The 12028-nt window shown below is 40.8% G+C and overlaps 1 protein-coding gene across 1 annotated transcript in view; it reads left to right on the top strand.

The window, feature by feature from the left end:
* Window positions 1-4038: 4038 nt before the first annotated feature.
* Window positions 4039-12028, top strand: part of YIPF4 (Yip1 domain family member 4) — a 32314-nt gene continuing 24324 nt past the window's right edge. Inside the window, exon 1 of the mRNA XM_081590298.1 lies at window positions 4039-4349. Coding sequence (XP_081446424.1) covers window positions 4271-4349 — 79 coding nt within the window. The 5' untranslated portion in view covers window positions 4039-4270. The remainder of the gene's footprint in view (window positions 4350-12028) is intronic.

Below are 12028 nucleotides of genomic sequence, written 5' to 3'. Positions count from 1 at the left end.
CAGGGATTGAACCTGTGTTCCCTGCACCGGCAGGCGGATTCCTATCCACTGCACCATCAGGAATCCCTTGTGGATTCTTAATCCTTAATATGTCTCAGTTTTTCTTCTTCCCCATTCCCAATCTGCAACCTTAGTCCAAGACATTATATTTCTGCTAAAGTCTAATACAAGTCTCTGCTCCCCAAATCAAAACATGCACTACTGTGGATATCTTAAGTAATTACTCTAATAAGAATATCTAATATGTCACTCCTTTGCTCTAATTCCTTTAAAGGCTCCCCCAACACTTTCATAAAACATTTTTTAGCGTGCAATATTGTGCGTTATTTCTTCTTTACCTATCCATGCAATCACATCTGTAGCCATCCTCTCTCATGTAATCTACTACTACTACTACTAAGTCGCTTCAGTCGTGTCCGACTCTGCGTGACCCCATAGACGGCAGCCCAACAGGCTCCCCCGTCCCTGGGACTCTCCAGGCAAGAACACTGGAGTGGGTTGCCATTTCCTTCTCCAATGCATGAAAGTGAAAAGTGAAAGTGAAGTCGCTCAGTCGTCTCCGACTCCTAGCGACCCCATGGACTGCAGCCCACCAGGCTCCTCCATCCATGGGGTTTTCCAGGAAAGAGTACTGGAGTGGGGTGCCATTGCCTTCTCCGCATGTAATCTAAGCTCCAGGTAAAGTAAATGACTTTTAGTTTTCAGATCTTTGGAATGTGATGACCCAGGCTGCCAGTCCCACATATCTCTTTGGTCAAAAATTTTTATACACCCTTTAAGTACCAAGTTAATTGTTACCTCCTGTGAGAAATTTTTCAGTATTTCCTTTTACACATTAATGGCCATAACTTCCCATTGCTCTACTGCTGATCTATCATTTATCTCTCTCAAACTCTGTCCTCATTATACCCTCAAAACTTCTCTCAAAAATTGGACATCACATTAATGCGGCTTGAATAGAGTGCCTGAAGAACAATGGAGAGAGATTTTGTAACATTGTACAGGAGGCAGTGACCAAAACCACCTCAAAGAAAAAGAAAGGCAGAAAGGCAAAATGGTTATCAGAGGAGGTCTTACAAATAGCTGAGAAAAGAAGAGAAGTGAAAAGCAAAGGAGAGAGAGAAAGATATACCCAACTGAATGCAGGCTTCCAGAGATTAGAAAGGAGAGATAAGAAGCCCTTCTTAAAAAACAGTGCAAAGAAATAGGGGTAAACAACAGAGTGGGAAAGACCACAGATTCCTTCAAGAAAATTGGAGATATCAAGGAAACGGAGATATCAAGGAAACATTTCCTACAAAGATGAGCACGATAAAGGAGAGAAATGGCAAGGATCTAACAGAAGCAGAAGAGATTAAGAAGAGCTAGCAAGAATATACAGAAGAACTGTACAAAAAAGATCTTCATGACCCAGATAATCACGATGGTGTGACACTCACCTAGAGCCAGACATCCTGGAGTGTGAAGTCAAGTGGGCCTTAGGAAGCATTACTACAAACAAGACTAGTGGAGGTGATGAAATTCCAGCTGAGCTATTTCAAATCCTAAAAGATGATGCTGTGAAAGTGCTGCACTCAAAATGCCACCAAATTTGGAAAATTCAGCAATGGCACAGGACTGGAAAAGGTCCATTTTCATTCCAATCACAAAGAAAGGAAATGCCAAAGAGTGTTCAAGCTACAATTCCACTCATTTCACATGCTGACAAGGTAATGCTCAAAATCCTTCAAGCTTGGCTTCATCAGTACGTGAACCAAGAACTTCCAGATGTACAAGCTGGATTTAGAAAAGGCAGAAGAACCAGAAATCAAATTGCCAACATCTGTTGGATCATACAAAAAGCAAGAGAATTCCAGAAAAACACCTACTACCGCTTCATTGGCTATGCTAAAGTCTTTGTGTGGATCACAACAAACTGTGGAAAATTCTTAAGAGATGGGAATACCAGACCACCTGACCTGCCTCCTGAGAAACCTGTATGCAGGTCAAGAACCAACAGTTAAAACCAGACATGGAACAATGAACTGGTTCAATATTGGGAATGGAGTACATCACAGCTGTATAGTATTACCCTGCTTATTTAACTTATATGCAGGGTACATCATGCAAAACGCCAGTCTGGATGACTCACAAGCTTGAATCAAGATTGCCAGGAGCGATATCAACAACCTCAGATATGCAGATGACACCACCCTTATGGCAGAAAGTGAAGAGAAACTAAAGATCCTCTTGACGAAGATGAAAGAGGAAAGTGAAAAAGCTGGATTAAAATCCAACATTCAAAAAACAAAGATCATGGTATCTGGTTCCATCACTTCATGGCAAATAGATGAGGAAAAAGTGGAAGCAGATTTTATTTTCTTCAGTTCAGTTCAGTTCATTTCAGTTGCTCAGTCGTGTCTGACTCTTTGTGACCCCATGAACTGCAGCACGCCAGACTTCCCTGTCCATCACCAACTCCCAGAGCTTGCTCAAACTCATGTCCATCGAGTCGGTGATGCCATTCAACCATCTCATCCTCTGTCATCCCCTTCTCCTGCTGCCTTCAATCTTTCCATCAGGGTCTTTTCTAATGAGTCAGTTCTTCGCATCAGGTGGCCAAAGTATTGGAGTTTTCTTGGGCTCCAAAATTACTGTAGACAGTGACTGCAGCCACAAAATAAAAAGACACTTGCTCCTTGGAAGAAAAGCTATGACAAACCTAGACAGTATATTAAAAAGCAGAGACATCACTTTGCTGACAAAGGTCTATATAGTCAAAGCTATGGTTTTTCCAGAAGTCATGTACGGACTTGAGAGTTGGACCATAAAGAAGGCTGAGACCAAAGAATTGATGCTTTTGAACTGTGGTGCTGCAGAACTCTTGAGCGTCCCTTGGACAGCAAGATCAAACCAGTCAAGCCTAAAAGAAGTCAACCCTAAATATTCACTGGAAGGACTGATGCTGAAGCTCCAATACCTAGCCACCTGATGGGAAGAGCAGACTCATTGGAAAAGACCCTGATGCTGAGAAAGACTGAAGGCACAAAGTGAAAGGGGTGGCAGAGAATGAGATAGTTAGACACATCATGGACTCAATGCACATGAATCTGAGCAAACTCTGGGAGATAGTGAAGAACAGGGGAGCCTGGCCATGCTGCAATTCATGGGGTTTTAAAGAGTTGGGCATGACTTAGCAACTGAACAAGTTTATCAGCAGAGAGGACCTTGTGAAAACAGCACTGGACTAGAATTCAGAAGATTTAGGTGTTCTTCTAATTGTGCTCTTCCTTATGGATGGCATCACCAACTCGATGGACATGGGTTTGGGTGGACTTAGGGAGTTAGTCATGGACAGGGAGGCCTGGCATGCTGCGGTTCATGGGGTCGCAAAGAGTCGGACACAACTGAGCGACTGAACTGAACTGAACTTACCTTTTCAGGCTGCAATTGCCTCACTCACTGAGGAATGTGGTAGACAAAAGCCCTAATGTTTGAGTGAAAATTTATAGCTTTTTTTTTTTTTTAAGTATCCAATCCAGCCCTTCATTTCACAGGTGAGAAAAGTAAGTCGTAGGGACCATGTACAATTTAAATCAAGATTTCGCGGGAGAATGGCTACATGTATGTGTATGGTTGAGTCCCTCTGTTGTTCGCCTGAAACTACCACAACACTGTTAACTGGCTATACCGCAATATAAAATTAAAACGTTAAAAAAAGAAGAGAGGGAGATACAATTAATGACTAAAGGAAACGGAATCTAGGGATATTCCAGGGCTGACCTGTAAAAATACCCCCAATTCTCAAAATTTTTACCCCGCCCAGTTAACAAAAGTAAAGAACATAAAGAAAAGCCAGAAGGCAGAAGACATGACGGAAACAAATGAAAAAAGTAAGACGCCGGAGTTTTCCACAAATTACAAATGAACTTCCCGTCCTGGGTAAACTTCCGGAATCAACAAGAGGGAGAGCCAATCAGAACCTTTCTCCGGGAGCCAATGGAAGAGCAGATTACAAAGAGCCAATCACAGCGGCGCTGTCACTGTTATGGTCCTGTCAGGGCGCCCGTGTCGTGGTTCCTGGGCGGTCGCCACCGAGGGCACTTCGGTGGGGACCTTTGGGGATAGCTTCGTGGCTAGCTGCGTTCGTCTCCGGCCTTGCTCCCAGCCTGCATCTCCCGGTTCTCGGGTCCCACCGTAGGGCGCAGGTGCGGGTCGGCGCCGCGGCCACCTTGGGGCCTGGGCCCAGCCGCAGCCTCCTCCTCCGCCGCGGGCTCGGAGGGGCCGCGAGATGCAGCCGCCGGGCCCGCCCCCGGCGTATACCCCCACTAACGGGGACTTCACCTTTGTCTCCTCAGCAGACGCGGAAGGTGAGACTGGGCCCCCGAAGGGCCCGTCACCCCGGGGGACGCCGCTCGGACCCGGCAGGGTCTTTCTGATGCTGAGGTGATTTTGGCCTGGTGGGTACGGACAGGAAGCTGACCTACGGGTGACTCGAGCCTCTGCGTTCGCCGGGCCTTCCGAGAGGGCCGAGTGGCCGAGGGTGGGGCGTGGGGAGCTTTCCAAGTGACTCGGTCAGCTTCTGGCTTTCCCCACACCATGTGGTGTCAAGTTTATCTGACGGACTCACCCACCTCGAGTGCACCCACGGGACCCAAGATTTTATTTCTAAAATGACTTGCTATAGCTCAGAAACGGATGGTTAGATTGGCCGGGATCGGTGTCAAAGAATGAGAATGAGGAAGGAGGGCTGTGTTACTCTGTTGTTTATCAGTACATAACTTTTGCGTAGATTCGTCGCTACAAATACTAACCTCCCTCGAGGAGTTCGTGGTTTTTATGGAATCTGGTATTTTGCCTACGTCCCTAGTTTTCCTCCTAGTTCATGGTATTTGACAGTGTTCAGAGAAGTAAACCCAGATGTGTTTGAAACTTCTTGTAATCCAGCCTAGTGTTCCCAGTAGGTTCTCCAGATTTTCTCCAGATACTGTTTTGAGGAAGCTAGAGAGATTTTTCTACAGTAGGTGAGAATTTGTTTTCCTCCTTTTTTGTGTACTTTACCAAACTCTTTGTAACAGAAATCTTTCTCTGCTCCTTTCGTTAGACTTGGTTAACCAGTAATTTTCCAGTGACGAGACTTAACCTGCTCAATATGAAAAAAATAAAATTTTCTAATTGTAGAAATTTCATCCTCGAGAAGGACATAGTGTGTTTCCTGAGAAGACTAGTTTTGTAATATTTAGTTAATACAACTTGCTTTCCCTTTTTCTGTTTTGCTTTCCTAGTTTTTGTTTTTTGAGTCGCATTATTTTTTTTAAGAAATACTGTAACTTTGGCTATAATTTAAAATGTAAAACAAAAATTTTATCATAGAGAACATAGCTGATACATTTAAATGTAATATGGAAATTTGGTGAAATATGGCCACCCAAAATATTTCAATTTGTTACATCTACATTTGGTAGCCTAGTGCTTGGGGAGGAATAAGCGCCCTTGATTTCCCAGACTTTAAGAAAAAATTATGTCATTTAGTGTCACAGCCTGTTTGTTCAAACTCATGTATCTGTGTTTATAGTTTGCATATCCTCCCTTCCCCCAGGAATTACCTTTCTTAAATACACTGAAGAAATCTGATAATAATATAGCCAACTAATCCATTGACTCCATACATAAAACCAAGAAACCTGGGATAAGTAAAATCTATAAGGTTTATTCAAACTTGTCCACATACCCTCCAAGATTGTATAGACTCCCTATATATCCAGGGAAATATAGACAAAGATAGATGTGTGTATAATAATATTCTCAACTGTATAACCTTATACAGTTGGAATATGCAGACTATTTTAAGCAAACGACTTGTTTGATCTTTTTAAGAATCTTGCTGGGCTTCCTGGTGGCTTAGTGGTGAAGAATCCGCTTGCCAAAGCAGGACACATAGGTTCAATCCCTGGTCCAGGAAGATCCCACATGCCGTGGAGCAACTAAGCCCATGCACCACAACTACTGATCCCATGCTCTAGAGCCTGGAAGCCACAACTACTGAGCGCATTTGCTACAACTACTGAAGCCCGCGCTCCACAACAAGAGAAGCCACTGCAGTGAGAAGCCTACGCATTGCAACTAGAGACTAGCTTCCACTCACTGCAGCTAGAGAAAAAGCCAGTGCAGGAATGAAGACCCAGCATAGCCAAAAATAAATAAATAAATAAATAAAATTATTTAAAAAAAAAAAAAAAAGAATCTTGCTGAGCTTTATTCCTGAGTTTTAGTGAACCTGAGGCTTAGAAAAGTTCAATAACCTCCACATAAAGGATCTGGAATTAAGAGCTAGTGTCTGTCTCCTCAGATTTCTTTACACTAAATCATGATGCAGCTTTCATATATTTTTGTAAACTGGATAGTGTATATAAAGTATAAAATCCTGAATTTCCATTGTGTCTTTACCAGTTACTATCTATGTGATATTGGGCAAATTACTCAATCTCTCTTAACCTCAGCTTTCGTATACTTAAAATGAGAATGATAGTACCCAAGAGCTCAAACATTTTGCAGATGCAAAGCACTTAGTACATCTGGCAGGGTTAAATGCTCAGTACTTGTTAGCAGTGTTGTTGCTGCTTGGAGTTTCATTATCAACTGGCCCCACAATTATTTTTTATTGTTCTCTAACATAAACATTCACTCTGTGACACCAGGTCTCTTCTCTGGTTCCTAAGCATGCCATGTAAATTCTTGCTTTTCTGTTTTTATGTTTTTTCTCTAAACGTGAATGTTTTCAGCTTATAGATGGTTTCATGTATACTGTCCTAGATTCTGCTCAGGTCTCTTAACACTTATCGTTACTAATTATACATGTTCTTTGTTGTAAAATGTGTCTTGGTGTTTGTATCCATATATGTGTGTATCCTAGTCCTCACGCTTGGAATGCAGTTTCTCTTCCTTACACCAGGATGAAATCAAATACTCCTTCCTTGCTGAAACTTTGCCTAACTGTTAACTCAGAAACTTCCCTAATCTTTTCTGTATCCGGTACTTAGCACAGAACCCAGAATATAAGCATTACAACATGATTGTTTGTTGAAGGAATAAATGATTTCTGCTTTCTTTTATCTCATATGACATTGACATTTTTGACTACAAAACTTAGCACATCTGGATGGTATAACTAAAAAATTACTGGATTTAGAACCGGAAGACTTCAGTTAAAGTTCTGACTCTGACAGTAGCCGTGTGATATTGGCCAAATTACATAGCTCCTATAAACTTACATTAAATAAGTAAAATGAAAGAATATTGTGAAAACTACTTAAGATAATGTGTATAAAAGCAGGGTCTGTAAGTACAAGTTAAAAGAACATAGGCTATGTATGACCAGTAAATGGATAAATAAGTGAATAATGAAATCCAGACTGAATATTCAAGTCTGTGGTGTAAACCTACATCCAAAAGCAGTAATGAAATGCATGTGTATAAATGCAAGAATGTAGAGGAGCCTGGCAGGGTCCACGGGGTCACAAAATGGTCAGAAACGACTTAGCAAGTGAACAACAACAATGATACTGTTATGCATATGTAAAATATTATATAGAAGTCTTTAAAGCAACCCTTTGACTTTATTTTTTATCACACAAATAAATGATTTTTTGCATGTTTCATTTCCACAGACCAGCAGCATTGGCATTGCTGGGCGCTACTAATGCAGAATAATCTGCTTAATTGTAATATACAGTTTGACAAGATTATCCTTCAGTGATTCTTGTAGCACATTAAAGCTTGAGAAGCTCTGATTTAGAATATTATGAAAGATCATCAGGAGAGGAGGACATTTTTTATAGCTGAAAGATCAGGGACAATTTAATAGAGGTAATATTTTGCTAAATTTTGAAAGATAAGTGATGTTTTTTTTATGTAGAATGAAGGGAGTATGTCCATATGTGAGGGACTGCATATGAGGAAGTCCCTAACACCAAAAAATGGCTTAATAAGAAAGGGATTTTTAAAAACTCTTCATACATAATAAACACTATAAAAAGGAGGTTGAAAGGTAGAAATGGTTAAGTGCAGGAAGGGGTCAAGGAGGTCTTCAGAGAAAGATGAGGTACAGTTTAAAGGAAAAGTTCTTCATGTTGAAAAGAGGGAAGAACATTCTTTAAAAACTATGTTGTTCAGTCACTAAGTTGTGTCCGACTCTCTGAGGCCTCCCTGCAGCACACCAGGCTTCTCTGTCTTTCACTATCCCCTGGAGTTTTCTCAGATTCATGTCCATTGAGTCGGTGATGCCATCCAACCATCTTACCCTCTGTTGCCGTCTTCTCCTCTTGCCCTCAATCTTTCCCAGCATCAGGGTCTTTTTCAGTGAGTAGGATCTTTGTATTAGGTGGCCAAAGTATTGAAGCTTCAGCTTCGGCATCAATCCTTCAAGTGAAAATTCAGAGTTGATTTCCTTCAGGCTTGACTGGTGTTGATCTCCTTGCTGTCTAAGGGGCTTTCAAGAGGCTTCTCCAGCACCACGGTTTAAAAGCATCAATTCTTTGGCATTCAGCCTTCTTTATGATCCATCTCTTACGTCCGTACATGACTTCTGGAAAAACCATAGCTTTGATTATATAGACCTTTGTCAGTAAAGTGATGTCTCTGCTTTTTAATATGCTAAGTTTGTCATAGCTTTTCTCCACGGAGCAAGTGTCTTTTAATTTCACGGCTACATTCACCATCCACAGTGATTGTGGAGCCCAAGAAAATAAAGTCTTTCACTGTTTCCATTTTTTTCTCCACCTATTTGCCATGAAGTGATGGGACCAGATGCCATGATCTTCGTTTTTTGAATGTTGAATTTTAATCCAGCCTTTTCACTCTCCTCTTTCACTTTGATCGAGGCTCTTTAATTCCTCTTCCCTTTCTGCCAGTAGGATGGTGTCATCTGCATATCTGAAGTTATTGATATTTCTCCCAGCAGTCTTGATCCAGGCTTGTGATTCATCCACCCTGGTGTTTCAAATTATGCACTCTGCATATAAGTTAAATAAGCAAGGTGACAATATATAGCCTTGACATACTGCTTTCCCAATTTTGAACCAGTTTGTTGTTCCATGTCCAATTCTAACTGTTGCTTCTTGACTTGCATACAGGTTTCTCAGGAGGCAGATAAGGTGGTCTGGTATTCCCACCTCTAAGAATTTTCCAGTTTGTTGTGATCCACACAAAGACTTTATTATAGTTAATGAAGCAGAAGTAGATGTTTTTCTGGAATTCCCTTGCTTTTTTAATGATCCAAGGGATGTTGGCAATTTGATCTCTGGTTCCTTTGCCTTTTCTAAATCCAGTTTGTACATCTGGAAGTTCTCAGTTCATGTACTGCTGAAGCCTAGCTTGAATGATTTGGAGTATAACCTTACTAGCATGTGAAATGAGCGCAATTATCTGGTAGTTTGTACATTATTTGACACTGCCCTTCTTTGGGATTGGAATGAAAACTGACCTTTTCTAGTCCTGTGCCATTGCTGAATTTTCCAAATTTACTAGCATATCGAATGCAGCACTTAAACAGTGTCATCTTTTAGGATTTTTAAATAGCTTAGCTGGAATTCCGTCACTTCCACTAGCTTTGTTTGTAGTAATGGTACCTAAGGGCTACTTGACTTCTGACTCCTAGATATCAGGGTCTAAGTACATGATCACACCATCGTGTTATCTGGGTCATTAAGACCTTTTTGTATAGTTTTTCTGTGTATTCTTGTCACTTCTTTTCAATGTCTTCTGCTTCTGTTAGGTTGTTACCATTTCTGTCCTTTATCATGCCCACCCCTGTATGAAATGTTTCCTTGGTATCTCCAGTTTTCTTGAAGAGATCTGTAGTCTTTCCCATTCTGTTGTTTTCTCTATTTCTTTGCATTGTTCATTTAAGAAGGCCTTCTTATCTCTCCTTGCTATTCTCTGGAACTCTGCATTCAGTTGGGTATATCTTTCCATCTGTCCCTTGCTTTTTGCTCCTCTTCTTTCCTCAGCTATGTGTAAAGCCTCCTCAGACAACCACTTTGCCTTCTTGGATTTATTTTTGTTTGGGATGGTTTTGGTCACTGCCTCCTGTACAGTGTAACGAACCTCTGTCCATAGTTCTTCAGGCACTCTGTCTCTCAAATCTCATCCCTTGAATCTGTTAATCACTTCCACTTTATAATCATAAGGGATTTGATTTAGGTCATATCTGATTGGCCTAGTGGTCTTCCCTACTTTCTTCAGTTTAAGCCTGGGCTTTTTTTTCAATTTTAACCTCTTCATTGATCACAGCTTTGTGATTATTGCAAAGGCAATAATTGGCTGAGGCAGTCCGTGTATATTGCTTCCCAGGTGGCTCAGTGGTAAAGAATCTGCCTGCCAGTGAAGGAGATGCGAGAGTTTGATCCCTGGGTTGAGAACATCCCCTGGAGTAGGAAATGGCAACCCACTCCAGTATTCTAGCCTGGAAAATTCCATGGACAGAGAAGTCTGACAGGCTACAAGTCCATTAGGCCACAAAGAGTCAGACATGACTGAGCACAAGAGTCCCTGTATTTTATACTTCCCAATCTTCACAGACCTAAAACAATGCTGATTTATAGCTTGAGCTCCTTGGAGTTAGAAGCTGTGTTTTACCAGTATCATACCCACTGCCTAGCACAGCGCCTGGTTCATAGCAGGAACTTAATAAATGTTTGATGACTACTTGATACTTTTTGATTAAGATAAGGCTGTTGTGCTACTAGAACTGAAGCCAACACAAACTGAACAGAAGTCCAACAGGTGGTTGGAAAGGGGATGAACAGAGATAGCTTAGCAAGAAAGATGGTCTAAACCACCAGTAACCGTTTTCCTGCCCTCATATTTTTATACCCCTAAATATCTTTGTATCTATATCAAAACATCCATCTTTCTTCCAAATCTTAAAGGAAAAGTTTCTTCCTTTCCTAGGATAAGCCTCTATATGCTTTTATTCCCATATCTTGTTGCCTATTTTGGAGCTTTTCTTGCTCTTTGTTTTTCTCTCTAGCATTTTTTTTATTAATATTTCTCCTCTTGTTTCTTCCATCTCTGTCATCACTCACAGGTCCCCTCCTAATTGACAGAATTTTTAATTAACTCTACTACTCCTGCCTTTCATTACTTTCACAGCTAAATTGTCTCTGTTACTTCCTATTTCCTCAGCATCCAGTAGTCCTTACCACTTTGCTGGACCTGTACTTGTTTCCTGTCATCTACAGGTAGATCCTCAGCAGTGTTTCCCAAAGGGGAAAGATATTTCCCAGAGTCTTTAATATGACAGTATTAGTTCTGAAAATCTGAGTGGAGTTGTATGTAGGGTTTTACAAACTTAGTAAATGTCAAAAGCTTTTTGTAGAGGGCATGTTATAGGATCCAGATTTCACAGAGCATGCATAAAGAAACACCCATAAAATAAAGACAAGTTTTTCAAAATTGTTTTTTTGGTTTTTTTACCTGATACTTATTTTCTTAACACTTTGTCTCCAGTTTACCTTCCACAGTTTTAAAACTCTGTGCCTTTCATTAGCCTTGGGTGTCCATGCCTTTGTCTCTGCCCTTTCTTTTCCTTGGAATGATTTCTTTTTTTAATTTTATTTTTTTTATGGAAGTATAGTTTGTTCTACAGTGTTCTGCCAATCTCTCTTGTACAGCACAGTGACTCAGTTATACACATACAGACATTCTTTTTTAAATATTCTTTTCCATTATGGTTTATCACAGAATATTGAATATAGTTCCCTATGCTATACATGGGACCTTGTTGCTGATCCATCCTATATATAATAGGTTATATTTGCTGATCCCAAACTCCCAGTCCTTCCCTCTCTTACTACTGCCTTCTTGGCAACTGAGTCTGTTCTCTATGTCTGTGAGTCAGTTTCTGTTCTGCAAATAGGTTCATTTGTGCCATATTTTAGATCACATGTAAGTGATAATGTATGGTATTTGTCTTTCTGACTTACTTCATTTAGTATTATAATCTCTAGTTGCATCCATGTTGCTGCAAATGGCGTTATTGCATTCTTTT

Source organism: Giraffa tippelskirchi, chromosome 4, assembly GCF_054371585.1.
Source record: "Giraffa tippelskirchi isolate mGirTip1 chromosome 4, T2T-mGirTip1v1.2.pri, whole genome shotgun sequence".
Classification (NCBI taxonomy): Eukaryota; Metazoa; Chordata; class Mammalia; order Artiodactyla; family Giraffidae; genus Giraffa; species Giraffa tippelskirchi.
This window is presented reverse-complemented; position numbering and strand designations above follow the sequence as displayed.